Raw genomic sequence first — 22,202 nt, 5'->3', positions numbered from 1 at the left:
ACAACAACAACAACAACAACAACAACAACAACAACAACAACAACAACAACAATAACAATAACAACAACAGAGAGAGATAGATAGAGGGAGAGAGAGAGAGAGAGAGAGAGAGAGTGTGTGTGTGTGTCAGAGACAGAGAGAGAGAGGGGGGGGGGGAGGAGGAGAGATATGCGGATTGTTAAAATGGATTTTGACATGAAGTTAGGTACAGAGAATGTTAATATGGGTAAAGGCTGGGCAAGTCGAGAGCCGCGGCTAGAGCTTTAAATGTCTGCCAATCACCTTCCGTACGGACTGCAACTGGGAGAGCATTCCACAGAATGCTGCTAACAAACTGAATTGAACGACGTCCAGCAGGACCAGGGAGGAACGGAACTCTCAGCAGGCATGACACTTGACCCCGTGTCGTCCTCAGCTGAGGTGTGGCAGGGTCGTTGATCGGCACGAACAGATTCTTTAACAGGGGACTTGTCTTGTCATTTAAACATTTGAAAACGAAGATGGCAAGCTTCTGGAAGAGAAGCTGTGGCAAGCTTGGCACACCCAGTAGCTCGAGAAGGGGGGCAGTCGGGACCAGAGTCCTTTGCTGCAGGGTCGCTCTGACACCGGATTTTGACAGGCGGTGGAGTTTATCCAGGAGCTGCTTGGAAAGACTGGAGAAGAAACAGTTGGATCCGTAGGACAGATGAGCCTGTATCATGCTGACATACCAGACTTGGCGTGCTCTTAGGCTCAGGGACCTGCCGTGTCGCCATAGCTGTCCAATTACTGGCCCGATCTTGCGTGTTACATGGCTGATATGTGGCTGCCAGGAGAGGTCATTGTCGATTACAACACCCAGGTATTTCGCAGATGTTGTTGATTCCAGGGATTGTCCTCGACAACGTACGTGTTCTTGAACATCAGCACCGCCTCTTGGCTTTACAAACAGAACTTGGGTTTTCTGGGCATTCAGAAGTAGGCCGATGTCATCTAGCCACTTGGCGAGGTTGGTCACTGCAGACGACAGAGACTCGCAGACTTGCTTGGGACACGCGTTGGAGCAATCGAGAGCGATGTCATCAGCGAATTCCTGATCTGCCACATCCGGAGGCATCGTTGACTTGACGTCAGCAGTGTAAATTACAAACAGGAGTGGGCCTAAGACACTGCCCTGCGGAACACCGCGAGAGCAAGGAACAGTCCCTGACAACTGATCCTGCAATTTGATCTGCTGTGTCCGGCCAGACAGGTAACTGCAGAACCAGTTGAGTGCAGTTCCCGAGATGCCTAGCTTAAACAGTTCGGTAACGAGTCGCTCATGCCTGACGCGGTCAAAGGCCTTTGACATGTCGACAAACACGATGCCGGTATACTTGCGCTCTGCCCGTGCCATTTGCCATCGATCAACAGCATACGTTAAGGCATCTTCTGTGGAGTGAAGCTTTCGGTAGGCGAACTGAGTAGGCGGAAGAAGTTGCTTGGAGTCCAAGTACTGCGTGATCTGATTTTTTACAAATGCTTCTGTGATGCGGGAGATAACTGGGAGCAGTGACACAGGGCGGTAGTTCTTTGGCAAAGTTGGGTCTCCACTCTTGAAGAGCGGACTGACGTGGGACAACTTGAAGGACAGGGGGAACTCACCGGAGGACAGGGATATATTAATGATGCGTGTAAGTGTGGGGGCAATGGTTGGATAACACTTTTGCAGGATGATGCTTGGAACTTGGTCACTGCCTGTTGCCTTGAAAGGGTTGACAGATTTCAAACTGCTTGCCACATCCTCGACTGTCACTACACTGAAGTCGGTAAATGCCCCTTCCGCCATTGGACCAGAGGGAGAACAGAGCTGAGGAGGACGCTGGGGATCATGGACAACGTCACCAAACAGCTTGCTAAGATCCGATATGGGTACTTGAGCAGTGTGCGATTGTTTCTTCCGGCCAACCACAGTATTGATGACTGACCAAAGTTTACGTTGGTCAGAAGTCTGGCACTGCTGGATGAAATACGTGTTCTTCAGGCTCCTGTCCAGCTTCCTGGCCTTGGCACGAGCAGTGCGGTGTTGACTGCGGAGATCATCATTGCAGCGGTTCTTCATGAGCAGTCGATGGAGTCTGTCTCGCTCCCGTACGCAGGCCACAAGTTCATCTGTTACCCACGGGCAGGGACGTCTATCCCGATTTCGCCTCATCCGCACGGGTGCATGCTTATCCAATGTTGACACTATGGAGGCGATGAAAGATGATGCAAGGGTGTTGACATCATCTATGGCGAGCAGAGAGGCGTGCTCCGCACTGAGATCGCTGTTGAAGGTGTCCCAGTTTATCTTATGGATGCGGCGTGTAGGTCTGTAGCTGGAAGTACGGCCTGGTGCAAACCCTGCCACAGAGAGATTCCCAAGTACTGCAAAGTGGTCACTAATGTCTAGGTAACGTTAGGCTATCTCACAAGGTCCCGTCAGCGGGGAAGTTGATAGGAAGAGATCAATGATTGACTCAGTAAGGGTGGTGGCACGTGTTGGTGAAGACACATAATTTGTCATACCAAATTTGTTAAACAAGTCAGTTACTCGTATGGCCATGGGTGACTGGTTCATTTTCATATCAACGTTGAAATCACCCAGCATGACAGTTGCCAGAACCTTCTTTCCTGGTGCATGAACTGATGCGTCTAGGCTGGACTCCAGGGAGGTCCAGAATGCTACAGGTTTGTCTGGTGGACGATAACAGCATCCAACCAGTACTATGCCACCGGAAACGCTAACTTCTATCCACAGCAGCTCTAAGTCAGTCTCCAAGTCAGTGCGTCTTCGCGCAAGAACAGATTCATGGCAGTATATCCCAACACCACCACCACGTTGCTGCAATCTATCCTTCCGATGTAGCTTGAAATGTGGGATAGTAAGTTCACTGTCCAAGATATCTGGAGTGAGCCAAGTCTCAGCCATACCAAAGACATGAATGCCTCTGTTTGACAAGAACTTTTGCACTTCGGCTGTCTTGCGCCTGATACTACATACATTCAAGAAGGCAGTGTGCAGCATGGTCATCAGCAGGCATGGTTGATTTCAGAGCCATCGCTGACTGAGGGCGCGTGCACATTTGTTTCCACTTCCGAAAGGGATGCCGAGTTTGCTTGCGTGTCGTCACATGCTGTGGTTTCTGTGGTATCATCACTGACATCAGAGGCAGAGTACTTGTCGAAATTCCACTGTCTGGAATAGAGTGGTCTGGGCCAGAAGCGACGATCCAACAGCGTCTTGCTGCACGATGCGTGGACTACCAGTCTCGCAGACGACGACTTTTGCTTCTGAAAAACTTTACAGTCGAGAATTTTAATAGGGGGAGTCTTCAACTCCGACGAGCGACACTCCACGAAGCGTGCTAGCTGCTCCGGTGAGGCATCGCGCAGCAGATTGCCAACAAACACAACACTTTTCTTGACAGGTTTCCTGGCTGTCACCAAACGCCAGGCAGCATCTTCACTGTCGTCATCGACGTCTGGCAAATTGGCCTCACTGACTGCACTGGCTGCATTAGCTGAAGTTTGAATGTTGGTCTTAGTCTTGGAGTTCGAATTACTAGCAGTTTGAACGTTCGACGTGACACCCACGCGTTGGTGATGATCCAGGTCACTGAAGGTGATGTGCTGCTCCCCGAGTGCGGTCACCAGTAACCCTCAGGAAGAAGCTGGTGAAGAGGGAGCTAGCTCGAGAGAAACAGACAACGATGGACAAAGACGAGGAGCTTGTCCCTTGATGTTATAAACATGTCCTCCAGGGTGGTGCGGGGGAGCTGTTGAAAGATCGGATCGGGCTCGTGCGCGACCACGGTGGTCCGTCGGTGGCAGACCGAAGAAGCCGCGGATAGCGCAATTCGTTAGCCGTGTCAGGGGCTCCATGTTGCAAATTGCTACTTGTAGTGACGGATAAAACGAGAGAGAGAGAGACGAGAGAATGAGAAGAGAAGAAACGAGAGAAGAAACGAGAGTGAGAAGAGACGAGAGTGAGTAGAGAGTGAGAAGAGAAGAGAGTGAGGAGAAAGAATGGAGTGAGAGAAGAGAGTGCGCCATTGTACAACTACATGACTGTAATATCAGTGCATACCATGGCCATGTACATGTACAGTATGTGGGCTATAATACAAATAAAGTATTAGGCCAAACTAAAGAAGGTGTGTGGTTCGACTCACCCGACCGACCGTACAATTTCAGCCCGACCGTAACTTTTTTTCGGCGGGCTGTCGTGTGACTGACGTACGTGGACTGAACACGTCCACGTCTACGTGCTGTGCGGCGTGAGTCTGCGGACGCAGGCGGCTCCTTTTGGACTTGACTTGTAGTTAATGCAGTGCAGTGCAGTGAGTGGTGCGACTGCTGCCTTGTGCTGGTAGTAGAGTCTACTCGGTACGCGTATACAGTGTATTTACATGTACTAAAAAATATATTTAAAAAAAAAAAATCCGCCCGCCCGCCCGTAAAAAAAATGTCCATGTTAGTCGAACCACACACCTTCTTTAGTTTGGCCTTACTAGTTTTTTTTTTTTCGATAGTGAGGAAAATGTTATCAACTCCAAAGCACGAAAAAGGCCAAAAACTAAACCAAGAACATACCGTATTTCCGCAAATAAAAGGCCGGGGCAGGGGGCGATTGAAAAAATAAAAGACCGTCTCTGATTAGAAGACCGGGCCTACTAAATGAGCCTTTGTTCTTGTGTTGAAAATAGAAGACCGTGCTCAAACTGTGGGAAAAAATAGAAGACCGTGCTCAAACTGTGTAGAAGAAAATGGAAGAACGGGGGTAAAACTGTGTGGCGAGAAATAGAAGACCGGGGTCAAACTGGGTTGAAAGAATAAAAGACCGTCCTCGAATACAAGACCGTCCTCGATTATAAGGCCGGGTTAGGACGAGGTTGAAAAAATAGTAGACCGGCCTACTATTTGTGGAAATACGGTATGCAATAACATGTTATTTATAAAGACAGGACAAGTGAATAATTAGTCAGTCCATTGTTCATGATGATCTCCGACGGTTAAGTCGGCAAGCGAGCCTCCGCCACTGCCAAAGTATTACTAGTGAGGTTTTGCATTCCGAAGTTCGGCAAAAGATTCGGCGCGCAGGAGCGAGGTCGAAAATGCACTCGAAGATTCGGCATGTTTGTTCGGAAAAAGCTCATCGTCAGCTACCTCTGATTGCTCCTCTACACTGCCTGTATCCTCCCTTTTGCCTGGAATGTCCTCGCCATCATCTGTGTGGCTGAGAAAACAAGGTGATATGGCATAAAATTTGACTTGGCCATGGAGTTGGTTCTTCTGAGGCAACTAACTTGGAGGAGGCAGATTTGGCCCTCGACCTTTGGGCGATCAAAGGTTCGTTGGAATCAGCAAGAAAAAGAGCACGGGACAAGATGTTGCTGATGTTGGAGCTCACGAAATGAAAACACATGATGTTCGACTTGCAGAACAAACTTTCGTTTGAAAATTCTACATTAATTTTGATGTTCGACAAATGACCGAAAAACGCCGAATCGAAATGCGAAATGCAAAACCTCACTATAATCATCTCAATCAAGTAAAGATTAGGCAAACCTTGCCAACCTCCATGGATCCAGCAAGAGTCGAAGATATCAAGTTTCTCCAGATGCAAAGACGATCTTTGTGAGTTTGCGACTTGCATTTTTGCGTGCATACAAGAGCAAGCCATTGACCACGGCACGTGCGTGGTTATCATGCCATCTCGAACCGACGCCATCTTTCTAAGTACAGTAACGAAGTAAGTTGCCACTTCTTGACAGCCTGGTCGTGAGAACAGTGACAGTACAGAGGAAGAAGAATGTTTGCTCATGCGTAAAATGTCTGGGCTAGCTAGTGCCAGTAGTGGGCGACTGACAGCGAGGTCGCTACAGAATCAGTGCATTTTTCGCTACAGTAAAGTTTTTTTTTACAGGTTGTGAAGTTTTCATTTAGAATTAGAGTGAATATCCCCTTTAATTTTTGTCGACGGATACCGGATACCCGAGCTTGAAAACAAACAATGACGCTAGTGCAGGCATCCCACATCGTGGCTTTAGCCATGCTGCTCACTGCGCGAGCGCAAGCTGTTGAAGACGTGAACGCCACCACCACAGCAATGACCGACCCTACGACTACGGAGCCCGCTCCCGAACCAGGTGAATCCATTGACTGTGTTTCTATTCTTAGGTCGATTTGACCCCAGCCATATTGTCCCCAGGGCCAGGGTGGTCAACGTCCTTAGCCTAGGTGACATGACAGCCTACCGGTACCACAATAATAATCCTCTCTCGTGATAACGAATCCTGCTGGTACAAAACCCCAGTGAATGGAAATCTGACTGAATCCGCACAGCTGGCGAAAAGTGGTCTATTAGGGCGTTTTAGCAACTCGTGAACGAGGGCGAACACGAGTGACAGCCATTCGTTTCGCGCGCAAGTCGTCATCGCGTTTAGACTTTAGTTTTAGCGACTTGTTCACTCCTCGAAACTCACTACCACTTACAGTACCAGTACTATAGTCGATATGCGCTAGCACTTTAGTTTTAGTCGCACAGCAACGGTGCGCTAAAATGCATACCAGCATAGCAGGAGTTTGGATCCTGTGCAGAGCGTTTTGTACGAGCGTAGAGGAATCGTAAAATTAGTTTTGACTTTCCTCATCCAGTGCAAAGAAAAGCTAGTCTATTTCCTCCTCATCAATGATCTTTTCAGAAGGTGGACACGAGCCTCGAAATCATTCACCAGCAGAACAAAGCAAGAGTAAGGATTTAAACTTCAAATTGAAGCTTCCTTTTTCTCGAATCAAACTCTTTTTGAAATCTCCACACCACTCGTCGATTGTTGAAATAAAATCAAAAGAAAGGACTCTTATACCTAGGCCAGGGTGATATTCACTCACACTATGATGCGTTTCATGCACCCATGGACCGCCCTTTATCTGCCCATATTCACCTATCCACCCCATATTCATCAGTAGCATTATCCGGAATTTTTCAGTGATTGATGGAATGATAGAATTTATGATTTAATTTTCATCAGTCACTGCAAAATTCTGTTGACCGTCGGTCAAAGGCTGGATAAGTGCCGGTGGAAGGCCGACCTCGCGGCTAGTAGTAGCGAATTTCTTCGGTATGAGCTTCCGTCCTGTTTTCTCGCGTCCGCATAGAATGACTAAAAAAAAGAGCAGCTAAATCTGAGAGGTCCATGGACTTGAAGTCGACAACCTGGTCCTTGCTTGTTTTACAATAAACTTCGAAATTCTTAATCCATTGTACTGCGGCCAGCATTTTCAACCGTATCTGTCATCATAAACGACTTTCACAGAACTGGGCAAAACTCTTCGCATGATGTCGCCACCTATGTACTGTATCCCGAATCAATGCACCAGTGGACAGCACGGAAATGCAACAGTAATAGCTAGCAGCATGGAAACGCCAGAATGACCGATTTCATGGATTTAATGATTGTCGGCGCAAGGAAAACAGGTCCAGTGGTGATGCATGTACAGTTGCACACAAGCGACTCGGCAAGCACGGCCTGGGATATACATACACCCATGGTTCATGCAATGAAATCCAGCGACACTTCTGTCATTTGCCACCTCCCGGAACTGGGTTGGGCCAGGCTGTGGCAGAAGCACACGCCCCGCGCTTCTCCCAGCAACCCAGCAAGAGAATGGCTAGCAGTGTTGTTCGCCTCTCCTGCCCCGCCAGGTAACATTACCTGAAGATGCAACATCGAGAGTGACCTGTGTGGACGCCTCAGTCTGATGCCACACAGAGCACATGGCCCAGGAAGCTCCATCGCCTTGCCACGACCTCCTTGGTGATGGCCAATGTGCTGCAGCGAACAGCCAGAGCATTTTCGAGCGCGTCTGTGAAACCCCACGCGGCACAGTTGTATAGCAAAGTACTTTCAACCGTTACGTAGCAGCTATACAGCTTCAACCATTGGGAGATCCCAGATGACGTAGATGGAATGAGTTCTTCTTTAACGTTTCCGTAACTTGTCCATCAGAGGACGATGCAGGAAAAGAAGTAACTGTGATTGTCATACATTTTTTAAGTTTTTGTAAAAAAAATCCAGAAGGTGAAAAATTAAAAATGGATATTTATACTAAATTATAGCGGATATAGTGAAATTCGGATGGAGAGCCAAGGAGTAATGCGTCCTAAAGTTGTGGCTAACAATCCGGGAAATACGGTTGCTGCCAGCGTGACATAGAGTTAAGAGGGCTTGTAGAAAGAAAACTACTGGAGTGTTTTCGATCAAAACAATAGTCGAAATGGCAGTACAAGTATGGAAAAGGAATTTAGAGGAATATCATCGGATGTATTTTGGCAAGGCAATCTGGCATGACCGGTCTGTTGTTAGCACTTTTACTACTAATCTTGGGCTTCGACCCTTTGCGGATCAGAGCTTTCGAGAAAGCCCAACATTGTCAAATTTGAGGATAGACTGCGGCACCAAAAGTTGCTAGACCAAAAACAACTTCCAGACAACCATCAACGGTTGTGTTCAGGACACTGGGGTCTCTAAGGGTTAATTTCTTTGCGCTTGGCCATGAAGTCTGAAAATAACAGAGATAAAAATTACCGCCAACCTTGCAGTACTGCTTGCTGGCACAAGCCATGCAGGCAGATTACATATCATCACGTCACCTACTTTGAAGTACTAGGCTAATGTCACTGGTGAGCTGTGAGCGCCCATCCAAGGTTACCAACTGTTTGTTTGTATTATAAACTAAACTGAGGTTTTTGTTTGGAGATGTGTAGGCTTGAGGAGTTTTGTTTTGAAAATAATTATTGAATGCAGATGGAGAATTGCCAGGTACTAAGGTACTGAGGTACTGAGTGCTGAGGGTTGAAATTAATTATTTTTTATTTTGTGAAATTCGCTTCACCTGCAGAAATAGAGGGTAGGTGGATGGATGGCTTGCTGAAAAAATTAATACTAAAGCGTTTCGTTTTGAAAACACAACCGGTAAGCTCACTAGGCAGCCCCTAAATGCGAATTGTTGTGTTGCACCGGTGACATCTGCTTCTTTGTTGAATAATGCATTGCGCCTGCAGAGTACACTGGACTGTCACCGGATCTCTGCCCTCCACCGCACTCTAGGAGCGCCTTGTGTACTGTAAGTGGATGTACATATGATGGTGGCATGTCCTCGCCGCTGCTGAAGGCCACGTTCAGTATTCGTGTGGCCCTAGAGTTGGTGCTGTGCATTGGTAGTAACTATCGCGGAGGCGTGTTAGCGGCATAGCGCATGCTACTGTACCGTGTGTGCACATTTGAGGGAATCTATTGGCAGCCACCAGTCTTCACTCCAAATAAGTCATTGAGACAAGTCCAGCCTGCGTGTGTGTTTGCCCGACTTTGCACACACCGTATACAGCATACTGCTCACTTGAAAGGTAGTGCTGGTGCCAAGGCAGGCTACCGACTATAATACCAAAATAAAGGAGTCTCCCGAGGGGACCCATATGACCTGTTTATGGCGGTGGCTGAGTCCAATCCCGTGTGTGTGTGAGGGGGTGGGTGGGGGTATGTGTGTGTGTGTGTGTGTGTGTGTGTGTGTGTGTGTGTGTGTGTTTGCATGTGTATGCGTGTGCATGTGTGTGTACGTGTGTACGTGGGTTTGTACACATGTATGTGTGTACGTGCACGTGTGTGCGTGCGTGCGTACGTGAATGATATGTGTCATGACCCGAAGTAGGATGCAACGGGAAAGAGCAGAGTTAGGGAACTTTGAACGCTACATACAATTTATAGCATGCACCATATGGGTGAGACTTGCCATGACACCAAAGCTGGTGTGTGGTGACTCATTGACTTACTGACGAGTCTGCCACCTGCCGCAGTGCGGTCCACCTCCATACTCTGGTCATAACGTATGAATGTGTCCATGTCCTGTTGTTTTGCCATGCGGCCAAGCAGAATGTTGTCCCGGTTTTGATTGGTCATAACGCAAGCCTTGATTGTCGCCAAGAGCTCTTGACCCATAGCGGCCGAAAGCACACCCTGAACTTGGCCAAGTTTGTTTTTACAGGGTCTAAGCCGGTTCCGAATCAAGGTAAGGATTGAGCTGCGACTTGGTCAGGTCCATGTAAATGTACTGCCGTGGACATGGAAATCCGGTCGCACGTCTAGCGGCCCCAGGGCGCTGGGCATGCAGCCGCGGGTAAGCGGTACACACACGCATTCATGCGCTGCAGCGCGGTGGTGGCATCGGATCAACATGTGCACTGCATGCAACGCTCTGTACGCGCTGAGGGCGCTGGCCCCGGTCATTCGACTGGATTTCCAAGTCCACGACAGTACACGCTCTGTAGTGTTGCAGAGGGTGTTCCCTTAGCAGCCTCGATTAATGCAGAAATCTACCTAAGCTGGGTACTAACGCCGGTAGTGCACATGCTGTACTGTAAGAGCTCTTTCAACATGTTGGTTCAACCGCCTGTGTTATCTGAAGTGATCTGTAGTGGTGTCTGCATACTCACGTTGGATCTGATAAAGGCACGGTAGTGCAAGCGCTATTGATTGCACAATGCTTGAAGTAGTCCATTGGCATTGGTCAACAACAAAGGGCTGTTGTCTCAACACCACTGTAGGGAAATTACACAGGCAACTGAAATGTACATATTGTGCAGTTCCAGTTATCCTTGGCGTCCGGGCAGAGCCGATTGAGACACGCTGGTGTATGGCATACTTTGGACCGTGTTTGCTTAACCACAGCATTGTTAGATCGAATAAGTTCCAATAGTCGAACATTCGTGTCATCCCCACAATGCATGTTCTCTCAAGTCCGCCATTTATATAGGTCTGGATTGCTGTTGGAGTCAACAGGTCATGGCTATGATTGCGTGTTAAATTCCATGGACCTTGCAGGACATACAAACCGGGGGTCTAACGGACATCATTCCGGGTACGGTCAGACCTCGCTTATCCGGTCCTCTTTTATCCGGTTCCCTCGCCTATCCGGATATTTTTTGGTGAAAAACGAATGTGTGCGGTTAAGCGAGGTCTGACTGTGTAGAACCTCTCTTGTTCGGATCTCCCGTATCCATGGTATCCGGGGTGCACATTGTAATCCCTGTGTAGATGCTACGAGCACTGGTCAACAGGTGTGCACACTTTATATTAAACGTGTGTGGAGCGTCATAGCAACACAGCTGATGGGCACACCATTGATGCGTGTTCCCTTCGAACACCTACACAACTGGCGGGCACACCATTGATGCGTTTTCCCTTCGAACACCTACACAACTCGTACTGCTGACGTCAACAGACCCTACCAGCATCCGGGAGAATGGAAGCTACGCGTGATCTTCCCGCCGTTTGGTCCTGCGGGGCAAGTCCACTTCAGCCGTGCACAGTGAGTGCGTTCGATTATGCACTTCAATCGATTCATGAATCCATTCGCATGCACTCAAGTCGTTCGATTTCCATGTCATGAGCCCTGGAATCGATTCGGAATCCAGTCACCCTATTCACATCCGGTGATGTGAATAGCGCAAATCGATTCATGAATCGATTCGCGGGCATAATCGAACGCACTCACTGTGATACCAGCGCATGCGGCCCTGCATAGAATGTCATGAACTGTGTACTGTCATACTCACGAATGTACTAGAGCTCGCTGTACCTGCCGAATACGGGACAAGTTACGCCGCGAAAGCCTGCAGCCATGTTTTATGCATAGGTGCCATTGTGCCCGTTGACCGCCAAGTTGGCCGTGGCACACGCATATGACCTTAGACATTACTTTGACCACGGGCACCCATCACTGCTGGTCTGCACTGTACCGATTCTGGGTTGATGTTTGATTGTGTGTTCCGCTTTCAATATGATGTTTTGATGTAGGCGGTGATCCGACAACGAGTATTTTTCTGCACGACAGGTCCCTCCAAATGCTCTTCTCCACTATAAGTAAGCTGCCATTAGTGCATGGCTGTACATGTACAGTAGTCGACCTACCAAGTTATAACGATATTAGCATCAGACCAAGAGAAATTGTTATATAAGGGTGATACTGTTATAAGGGCAACTGGTTCATTTCATACATGTACCATATTTTCCGGAGTATAAGCCGCACCCCCCCCCCCATTTTTTGCTGCGAAATCCGGCATCTACCCTATTTATCACCGTTAATTCAATCATCGGAGTATAAGCTGCACCACCCCCCCCCCCCTATTTTGGGTGAGTTTCGAGTGTTCGAAGTGCGGCTTATACTCCAGAAAATAAGGTACAGTCAGACCTCGCATAGCCGTACACCGTTCCGGTTTCCCACAAAAATACCCGGAAAGGCGAGGGAACCGGATAATCGAACACACATACTGTACGTATGCATGGCATATGCTGTAAATCGGTAACCTATGATTTTCTTCCGCACGGCGAGGGATCCGGATAAAAGAGGACCGGATAAGCGAGGTCTGACTGCATGTCATATTGCTTGATTTTCAAGATTCTTTATGTGTTTTGCCTCTGGTTTATCATGAGATGAATAATTTACGAGGTTTTCGTTCATCTCCATGGTCTCCGTTGCTAGATGGTTCCGCCACCGATGTGGACTTGACCGTGGCCGTCAGGAATGTGTCCTATCGAGACCAGGGCTTTTACTCGTGCCTGTTCCACATCGGGGGTCGTGGTCTGCACCAAAGTCTGTTCTTGTTTCCCTTTTCCATGGACACTGGTAGGTTGATGTTGACGTGCATGTGAATTGTCTTCGACGAGGAGACTGTGATATGAGCGAAATAGAGAGCTGTAATGTCCAAGAAACCGTGCTCAATCACTGTGTGCTGTACATGCACACGTGTGTGTATGTGTGTGTGTGTGTGTGTGTGTGTGTGTCGTGACGCTGTCGGCGCTATTGTCCACTCCCGCATGGAGCCTGTGGCGAAGCCCCTCATCTGTGGCACTTGTGCGCGCAGTTTTCATCGGCCTCCAGACATCGCGAGGCACAAGTGTAACGCTGTCCGCACAGCCCGCGCGCGCTGAGTCTGGCGTTCCCCACCCGGTGGACAACACGTCTCCTGGTCTGCCCGTTTTGGCGCCACATAGCCAGTCATGGCAGTGGAAGGTGTGTGTGTGTGTGTGTGTGTGTGTGTGTGTGTGTGTGTGTGTGTGTGTGTGTGTGTGTGTGTGTGCATGTGCATGTGTGTGTGTGTGCACGTGTGTGTATGTGCATGAGCGCGAGGCCAGCCCCACGATGGAATGGATTACACATGTGTTCTGAAGGCTCCGGAATCCGGTGGAGTAGGCACACACCTTCGGCTCTAGGACCACATGCAACTGTGGAACATGACCTGCATTCTGTGAACACACTCTCTATGAGTATAACTCATACCGATCCAGGATCAGGCGATGTGGAGATCGTGTGTAGTGGATGCTGTGCTCTCGCCACCACCATCTCAGCTGACTGCTAACGGCTGGCTACGTCTATGACCGCCATACCAGTGAATCTTGGGTACAAGCCGCACACAGGCAGTGCAGCCCATCGACTCTTTGTCTGCCGTCAAACGACCAGCAGCAAGTGTGCATCCACAGTTCAAGCTTTGCTGTGCATGAATGTGACAGAAGACTCCATAGACAGTAGCATCTGTGCCATGACAAGAGACAGGATGCTCTACTGTGAAGCTGCGACTACATGTTCCGCTTCAGCTACCTTCACATTTCCATGGGACTCACCACTCCATGATCAGGCACCAGATGCTGTTCCAAACTGGTGGGGGAGGATCGATCAGACCCCCTGACCGCAGGCCAAAGTATACCAAAATCCCACCTACTGCATCTATGATATCAATCACGGTTTCAGGCCACAAAAAAAAGTAAATTATCGTGTCCATTCCCAAAGGGGACTCACGACGGCCGCTAACACCCGGTAAACCCTAGCGGCAGATGCAGCGCCTAGCGGTGGGGTCACAGGTTCCAGATTAACTGTAGGTTACCGCATAGTTGGGCCCCGCTTCCGAAACAGGACTCCCGACACGAGAGTGAAAAGAGATGGTGGACAAGAACAGTGTATGCCAGGCTGTGCACTGTCCACATACGCATACTACTGTTGTGGACTGGTTGAAGTCAAGCGGCCGCCAGGCGCTGGCCGTGCAGCCCCGAGCACTGCTGGTGCTTTGTTGCAGCGGGTATGTGAACTACAGTGCGTGTACTCACTATGGCAGTAAGGGTGCCAGCCCCCGGTCATTCCACTGGATTTCAATGTCCACAATACATGTAGTTGTACTGCCTGACATAGCATAGCCAGGATACGCTCTCTCTCTCTCTCTCTCTCTCTCTCTCTCTCTCTCTCTCTCTCTCTCTCTCTCGCTCTCTCTCTCTCTCTCTCTCTCTCTCGCTCGCTCTCTCTCTCTCTCTCTCTCTCTCTCACTCTCTCTCTCTCTCTCTCTCGCTCTCCCTCCCCCATCCACTCTTGGTGCGTCTAGGTGGCTATGAAGTCGAGACCCTAGGTCGGCGGAGCTCCCTAAACCTCACCACCACTGCCACGATTCAGGTTGTGCGTGCTTCCCCTAGCTGCATCTCATGTTTGGCATTTAAGTGGTTAAGAATAATAAAAAAATACTCACTGATTTTGAGAGCATGCTCGCTTTCGCTGCAAAAATCAGTCGGAACTTGATCTGTTTTACATGTGCCAAGACCAGTGACCCTGGCCCTGGGAGAGGTCTATTCATGCGGCTGGGGCCTGGGTTGTGGGAGCGGCTGTGGTGCAGAGGAGCATATGGTGAGACCTCTGTCTAAGACGGCCGCTCAAGTGACCTTCAACTAATGATCTCTGTTACCAGATGGTCTGCTTATCCAGTGTCATTTTGTGATTTGACTGTAAATAGCATCCCTTGGTCCTGGTTGCAGTGGTCTTCTGGGACAGGTGGTCGCCTTGACAGCCGGTTTTACTGTAATTATATTATGTTAGGGGCTATCTACTCTTGATATCACTGGCTCGGTGTAGCTAACAAAGTCGGGTCCTGTGTATGTAAGTGCAGTCAACTCGAAGTAATTTTAAAACTTCACTGTGATTTCTGCTGCCGCGGCTGTGTGTGTGCGTGCATGCGTTCGTGTGTGTGTGTGTGTATGCGTGTGCGTGTGTGTGTGTGTGTGTGTGTGCAGTTCATGTCTGTTACAGAATCACTACTGGCTTCCCTGATGGCAGCATTGGTATACATTCACAATGTAATCATGAGCCGCTTGCACTGGGCAAGGGAACACGACCCACTTGGATTTTCATGCGGGCCGACCTTCTGTCTGTAAGCTTTCTCGCTGTACCCTCTCATGTCACTATGCCAGAGAGATGTCCCCTGCCCCAGGCCTTGTCGGATATTAAACTTGATGCTAGAAAACTGGGCAGTGAAATTGGTAGAACCATACAAAGCTGGTAGCGGGCAATCTCTCAAATTCTACTCCTCTTGTCTGTCCATACACTGAACATCAGTGCATGGAACATACCAGAAAATCACCAAAAAATCTCTTTTTCTGCCAGCAGTGTCTGACAGGGGCTATCAATGTGTTGTTCAGTTCCAGAATAATACTTTTAGAAACATGGATGTTCTGAAGAAAGCCTTGCGGAAACACCCTCTCTGTTTGTTGAAGTGTTATTCTGGAACTGAACAACGCAATGACAACTTCAGAGGGGCCGTCCTTAATTATCGACCTTTTACACGAAAAAAAGTTCCTTTTAGTGTGGATGGGTGGGTCAAGTAGAGTTTCGTTTTGAAAATATTGATATGTGAGACATCAATGCTTTCCGGAATTCCAGCTGTCAAATCCATCTATTTTTCGTTCGGGGGGGGGGGGGGGGCGGGGGAGGGTCCTGCCTAAACTTTTTCGTTTCATGAAACTTATCGATAATGCCGGATGGCCCCTTACAAATAATTGTTACAAGTACTCGTACATTGTGTGGAAGTGGCAGTGTGTGTAACATTGGTACTCTTCTGGTTGCTCTCGTAGACCTGGAGAATTGTGTCTGCATGTGGAGATGGCACGGGGCTGGGAGCAGCGAGAATAAATCCGACATGCAACATAATCATGATGTACAAATTGCATCATCTGGTGTTTAAAAAAAGAGACTCTACCATCCAGATTCCATCTGTACACTGTGTAGAGTAAGTCTGGTTCGTGTGTCGCTTGTGTAATTTCGGCTCACCTTTCCGGACCACTGTCCCCAACTTGCACATTTGCGATGATGCTCTGTTGCTGCTTTGTTGTTGTGTGCTTGACAGCCACCGCTAGTAAACGAGTGCGAGGAATTCGTTCATGTACGGTTTAAAACACCCAAGACTGTCCTGGCGCGGGAAGATGGCTTTCACTGCGCGAATATATCCATCCCTAATAATTCAAGGCGGTTCTCCGTGACAATTGTCGTTAAGTTAAGATTAGCGGGAGAGAAATCCTTTCTCAAGCATAGCCGCTTTCCAATTACGTTTTAACGTGAGCGGTAAGTGCTGCCGTGACTGTTGCATGGGTGTGTGCAGGTGTGTGTGCGTGTGTATGTGTGTGTGTGTGTCCCATATGGTGCAGTGGTATGTGCAGTCGATTTCCAATCGAGAGGTTGCGGGTTCAATTCCCGACGATTATGGTCGCACACGTCTTTCTTCTCTTTCTCGAACTCTTCCTGACTTTTCTTTCATTCTCCTGGGTGGTTACCAACAGCCAGTGTATGCCGGAGTATGTGGTGTGGTGTGTGTGTAGAAAAAGAAAAAATGGAAAAATGAAAAATAGGGATTCACTGGCCAGAAAAAGTCACTTCAATCAGCTGTGTGGTGGATACCAGGCTAAAAATAGCGGCGGTCAATTCATCAGCCTTGCAACCTGTTGAATGGTGTAATTCCAGCACAAGTTGCTATGTCTAACATAGCTGTTGGCTATCATCGCTTCCGCGATGGGCAGGTCTGAGGTCTGAGGTGTGTGTGTGTGTGTGTATGTGCCTGCACATGCGTGGGTGTATGTGTGTGCACGTGTGCATGTGTGTGTGTGTCTGTGTGCATGTGTGTGTGTGTGTGTGTGTGTGTGTGTATGTGTGCCAGCTAGTTCGGTTGGTGGGTGCACTTATGCCAGAAATGTTGGGTCTGTTGCCAGCGGGCCCGGCTGCTTGAAGGTGTAATGTTGTACCCGTCACCTTTGTTGGTTTCAGGGTTCATACTTTCAATTTGAAGTACACATACCTGTTAACCATGGACTACTTTTGGCTAGAGTAACTCTTGTGTAATCAATGGTGCTAATGAAGCTTATATCAGATTCACTCTGGTTACCCGAACGCACCAGTAGCATGAAGTTCCTACTTTGTACCTGTGGATGCAGCTGAGGACGCTGGTCCACAGGCCATGGCCGGCCGTCGATGAACTCCCATGTTGGATATCCCACGCAAGTACCGACGTCACAGTGCACTAACAAAGCTACACTGCCATTGATACCATGTACATGTACCAGTGATGGTGTTACCCTATGTTGGATATCCCACATAACATTGCACCAAAGCCCGGGCAAAGGCTGTGATCCTGTGCCCTCCCGACCTCGTGCTACTGGTGCGTTTGGGTCCGTTGGGCGGTTCAATGGCCAATTGAGCCATCTTTCCAAGATTCCTTTTGAGTCTCTCTCCCCTCTCCCAAGAGGAGACCCACGTGACCAATTATGGCAATGAGCAAGTACAAGTACATGTGCGTGTGCGCGCGTGCACGCACATGTGTACATGGTGTGTGTGCATGTGTTTAAGTTGTCATTCATGGCCCCTGAGAACGAACGGTGCGATGAACTGGATGGGTAAATTGCCGATGGTGGCCATGTGTTGGACGAACTCCCCACAGGAGCACCTTCCGACGGTAATGTATACCCGCAGGGCTCTTATCAATAACCAGCTAGTTGAAGGACTGTTCTACGTGATGACATGTTTGCCCTAGTGGCAGGTGGTATTTTCTTTTCCTTGGTGTCATTATTTTGGAGTCTCTGTTTCTCTCTCTCTCTCCCTCTCCCTCTCTCTCTTGCCTCTGTCTCTCTGTTCTCTTTTCTCATCCTTCCTCTGTAGGTGTGTGTTGTGTGAATGGGCGTCTCCCTTCTTGTTCCGCTCTCTTGGATCTTGTGGATACGAGGATGTGTGTTCACCCAACAAAGCTGGGGAAAGTGTCATGACCCGCAAGTGAGGCAAGCTGACGCAGGGAACTGAGTCTCTCTGGCAAGCTGTCGACTGCAAGTCGCCTCCAGTTTACAGTGATATTATTGGATTTCAAGGGCAAACATTTTTGAGATGCAGTGTACTAGTTATTGCAGTTGACTCCACTAATACTTCGAAGTAACAAACTCAGATGTAGCCATGTTTCGTGATATAACCGGTATTAGCGGCAGTACAGGCACCGTGTGCCCTTGAAGTACAGCGATCACTTAGAAGAGAACTAACCATGACATCACCAGTATACTCTGGTATGCTATATGCTGCACTATCCGTGTGTACTCTGGATGGCTGTACACTTGCTGCACACAAGTGTGGCCGCGAGAGCTTACAACTCACATATGTGACATACCTTGTATATGCACCATCCCCCCTCGGTCCTTCTGTACTATTGTACATATCTAGTGCAATCGTGACTGTATCTATGTAAAGAGCATCATATTTTCGAACTTTTCGTTCATCATCAATGACCAGTGAGTGCTAGCATGCATTGCGTCACGGTACGTGTAATGAGCTGGCTTTCATCGGCTACTCTCTTCTTCTATTCCACATCCCTGAACTAGCAGTTATGTTAGGGTGTATGCGGACTTACAGCTAAATGCGGCACTACTTTATTGAGGAGGTCGGATTTCTCTGACCAGAACTGGCGCGAGCTACTTGCCATCACATGAAACACTCTCGCATCATTAGTTGGACGGACTGTACGTCGAAGGTCACCTCATTGACAGTATATTTTTGGGGCCATCCGTAAATATAGATATTTATTTAGAAACGAAAACTAGTCGTTTAAGGGGGAGGGGTTGAGCGCCTGTTCGTTTCTCGAAAAGTATCGATGTACATTTTGCATGCGTGAGCATGTCCAGAAAAAAGACCAAAAATATCGATACTATGTACCATTAATTTTGTATGTGTTCGTTTCTCAGAGAGGAGGGGGGTTGAAGAGAAACGACTAGTTTTCGTTTCTAAATAAATATCGGTATTAACGGAAGGCCCCTTACTTTGCTGCCTGGCAATGGCTTTTAGCCATGCAACTCTCTGGCTTTCTTGTCCCTGTTAGCCATTGTTACGTGGGTGCGAGCATGCATATCAGTTTTGCGCCAGGCCATTTAGACACCGTCTTAGGATTGCACCATTGTGCTTTGCTGTATAAGTACTACGAAAATACACCAGCTGAAAGCAAAGTATACAAGTATTCGTACACCAGCATGTGTTCCTGGATAGCCAATCCGCAGTGGTTAAAGTATTGCATGCTACACGCACACAACATACGCCTCAGCACACTAGCTAGACTAAGCCTGGGCCTCCAAGAAAGTGGGATTCCCGGCCGGGAAAGATAGCACTGAGCGCGACATAAAATGCAGACCGCAGTCAAAATAGGGACACGTCTGCGTGAGATCGCTGAGAGGTACTAGGTATAAGTTCTTGAAGACCCCAGGCGTGTGCGCTAGACGCGCTCCAGCAGTTTTCTTAGGTCAGCATGGAGACTGAGAGTATTCAAGAGAAACCCAGAGGCTGTTGCGAACAGCAAGAAGATAATAGGATAAAACTGGTTCAGATCCTCCCCCACACTGGAGTGGACCAAACAATGATGATTCTGAAAATAATGGTAATACGAGTACAGTCATGTATTGTAAATCGGAATAAAGTTAGAATGTTCAACAGTTGGACACAGCACAACAACTACAATGTACAAGTAGAAGCACTAAGCTGGATAGGACTCTACGTTCTTCCTAACACTAGTAACAGCAGCAATGCAACTGAGGTGATAGCAGAAGTTATATCAGCAATGTACAACTGGCAGTCGCGCGAGGATAGCGCTATCAGCAAAACGACAAAGAACTCGAATAAAACAGCAGCTCACAATGGCATACATACATACCATGATGATTTTATACAAATATGTACACTAGTCACTGGCGTGAGATAACCGCATTGAAAGGCGGCTGGAGACTTGACTCCGTGTCAGGAATAAATAGCACTTGGCCGTGGCAGTGCTAACGCATGGCAATCTCTCTATCCATGGATTCTTGGAGATGAGTGCGAACGCTCGGCGCAAACGGACCATGCTGTAGCGTTTTGCACACATTACTATGCTGGAATAGTCGCGGGTGGGTGTAGTGTTTTTGGCGCACGCTGTTACATTGGAATAGTCGCGGGTGGGTGTAGTGTTTTGGCGCACGTTGTTACGTCGGAATAGTCGCGGGCGGGTGAGCAGCGCCGTTGCCACGCGCGGCAGAGGAGTGCTCGATTTCCAGGCCGTGCGTGCCCTCCGTCAGCGCACCCTGAAAGTTGGTACGTGACACGCGCGTCGATCGCATGTACGCTTGTCGCAAGTCCGCATTGACGAGACTAGCGCCAGCCAGGCGACACCGGTCCATGAGAGCATTCTGCAGGTTGGCCGAGTCCAGCGTAGCATCAATGAGCACGGCACCACGCAAATTGGCACCGCGAATGTCACAGCTGCTGAACAGCGTACCGTTGAGATTGGCCTCTTCCAGCGTGGTGTTGCGAAGGCAGATACCGCTAAGATTCGAGCCACGCAAATCAGCCTTGGCCAGGAATAGACCCGCCATGCTCGGTATGAGTCGCAGGTCCACATAGCTGAACACCAGCGGCTGATTGTTCACCAGAGAGCTTTGGTAGGACGAGTAGAATATCTCCGGCGTGATCTGCCGCAAGCATCGGTGATCGGTGATGTCACCTTGGCTCAGCGCCGCTGCTAAGTCGGTCAGTTGGAAGTACTGTGCTTCGGTGAGCAGGCCTGCCTTGGTCACGGGATCGAGCGGTGGGACCGTACGGCTGCGTAGCCAGTTTAGCACGTGGGCGAATAGCTCGCCGTCTCGGTCAATGAATATGCATCCATTCTCGTCGCGATGAACGTTGTGACGGCCAGAGAACATGCAAGCGAGCATCGACGATGTGTCCGATGTCAGCGTTGTCCGCGACGTAGAGTACAGCTTGCCACCGACGTTTAGCTTGATTATGCCACAGTCCAGGAGGTCTGCCATTCCGCTTTCACCCTCCATGCACTGACTATCAACCTCCTCCAGCTTGCTTGCCAGACTTTCCAGTTGAAAATACTTGGCCTCAACGAGCACTGCTTTTCGCTCGCTATCACTCTGCAGCACAGATGCTGGAACAAGGCCAGTCCGCAGCCACTCCAAAATCGACGCAAACGCCTGCCCATTCCGATCAATAAACACACTCATATCTTGTTTGTCCACATCTAGCTCATGGCGGCCACTAAACATAGCCGCCAACATACTGTCCGGGTCAGCAGAGAGGGTTGTCAGTGATGTCACGAACATGCGTCCGCCAACGTTGAGTTTGATCTGACGCTTGCGGCGTTTGTGCAACTGTTCCCGAAACACATCCTCCACTGAGAGTTTGGACACGTCGTCCATCGCCTGTTCAACTGTGCTGAGACAGCCATTCTCTGACATGTGCCTGGAGTGCCCTACTTCATTCAGAGGCTTCTGTCCTATTTCACTCGTATCCATTCCGATGCGCAGAAGCAAATAGTGCAGCTACGTGTTGCAGGATTTCTACACCAAAAAGCACTATTTATACATGTGAACAACTTCATCGCGCACTTTCATGACAATACATGTACAATGATTATGTACCTGATAAACAGTGCCGTCCCATCGGAAAACAGCACTCTCATTCACTCAATCCTTCCTTCTATGTTGCCTTCCACTTGACAGACTTGATCGTGAAGCTCCCCTATTCAGACTACTGATGTGATGAACTGACTAGTCAGCACGCTTGTCCTCATCACTTGTGCTCGAAGAACAAAAGAGTAGTTGTGTGGAACTGGAAGATGTGTCGTGAAGCGAAATCAAACCAAAAAATACGTTCACCCTCTCAAAATAATTCTCAAAATACGTGTAATTATCAATTTTGTGAAAAATTTATTGTTGTAGACTCAGCATGCGCGCTAGGCGCGCCGCACTTCGTACCGTCCGTAGACCTACGGGGCCGCGGCCCGGGGGTACGGATGGCACGAAGCGCGGCGCGCCTAGCGCACCCGCCGTGCTGAGCCGCAT

The 22,202-nt window shown here is 48.8% G+C and overlaps 2 protein-coding genes across 5 annotated transcripts in view; one reads left to right on the top strand and one right to left on the bottom strand.

The window, feature by feature from the left end:
- LOC135814834 (uncharacterized) overlaps nt 1-18,620 on the top strand; it is a 27,915-nt gene extending 9,295 nt beyond the window's left edge. The window contains exons 1-8 of one of the 4 annotated variants that reach the window (XM_065328017.1): nt 5,935-6,149; nt 9,065-9,126; nt 9,930-10,065; nt 11,853-11,918; nt 12,538-12,681; nt 15,105-15,241; nt 16,214-16,428; nt 17,292-18,620. In XM_065328017.1, coding sequence (XP_065184089.1) covers nt 6,014-6,149; nt 9,065-9,126; nt 9,930-10,065; nt 11,853-11,918; nt 12,538-12,681; nt 15,105-15,241; nt 16,214-16,420 — 888 coding nt within the window. In that variant the 5' untranslated portion in view covers nt 5,935-6,013 and the 3' untranslated portion in view covers nt 16,421-16,428; nt 17,292-18,620. Of the gene's footprint in view, nt 1-5,934; nt 6,150-6,500; nt 6,753-9,064; nt 9,127-9,929; nt 10,066-11,852; nt 11,919-12,537; nt 12,682-15,104; nt 15,242-16,213; nt 16,429-17,291 lie in introns of those variants that run through there. The other 3 variants (XM_065328016.1, XM_065328018.1, XR_010553223.1) reach the window with 3 other exon arrangements.
- Nucleotides 18,621-19,438: 818 nt separating this feature from the next.
- LOC135814832 (uncharacterized) lies at nt 19,439-22,025 on the bottom strand. The gene has a single exon (XM_065328012.1). The coding sequence runs from the start codon at nt 21,651-21,653 to the stop codon at nt 20,337-20,339; it is 1,317 nt and encodes a 438-aa protein (XP_065184084.1). The 5' UTR covers nt 21,654-22,025; the 3' UTR covers nt 19,439-20,336.
- Between the last annotated feature and the right edge of the window lie 177 nt (nt 22,026-22,202).

This window comes from Sycon ciliatum, chromosome 4 (genome assembly GCF_964019385.1).
Source record: "Sycon ciliatum chromosome 4, ocSycCili1.1, whole genome shotgun sequence".
NCBI lineage: Eukaryota > Metazoa > Porifera > Calcarea > Leucosolenida > Sycettidae > Sycon > Sycon ciliatum.
This window is presented reverse-complemented; position numbering and strand designations above follow the sequence as displayed.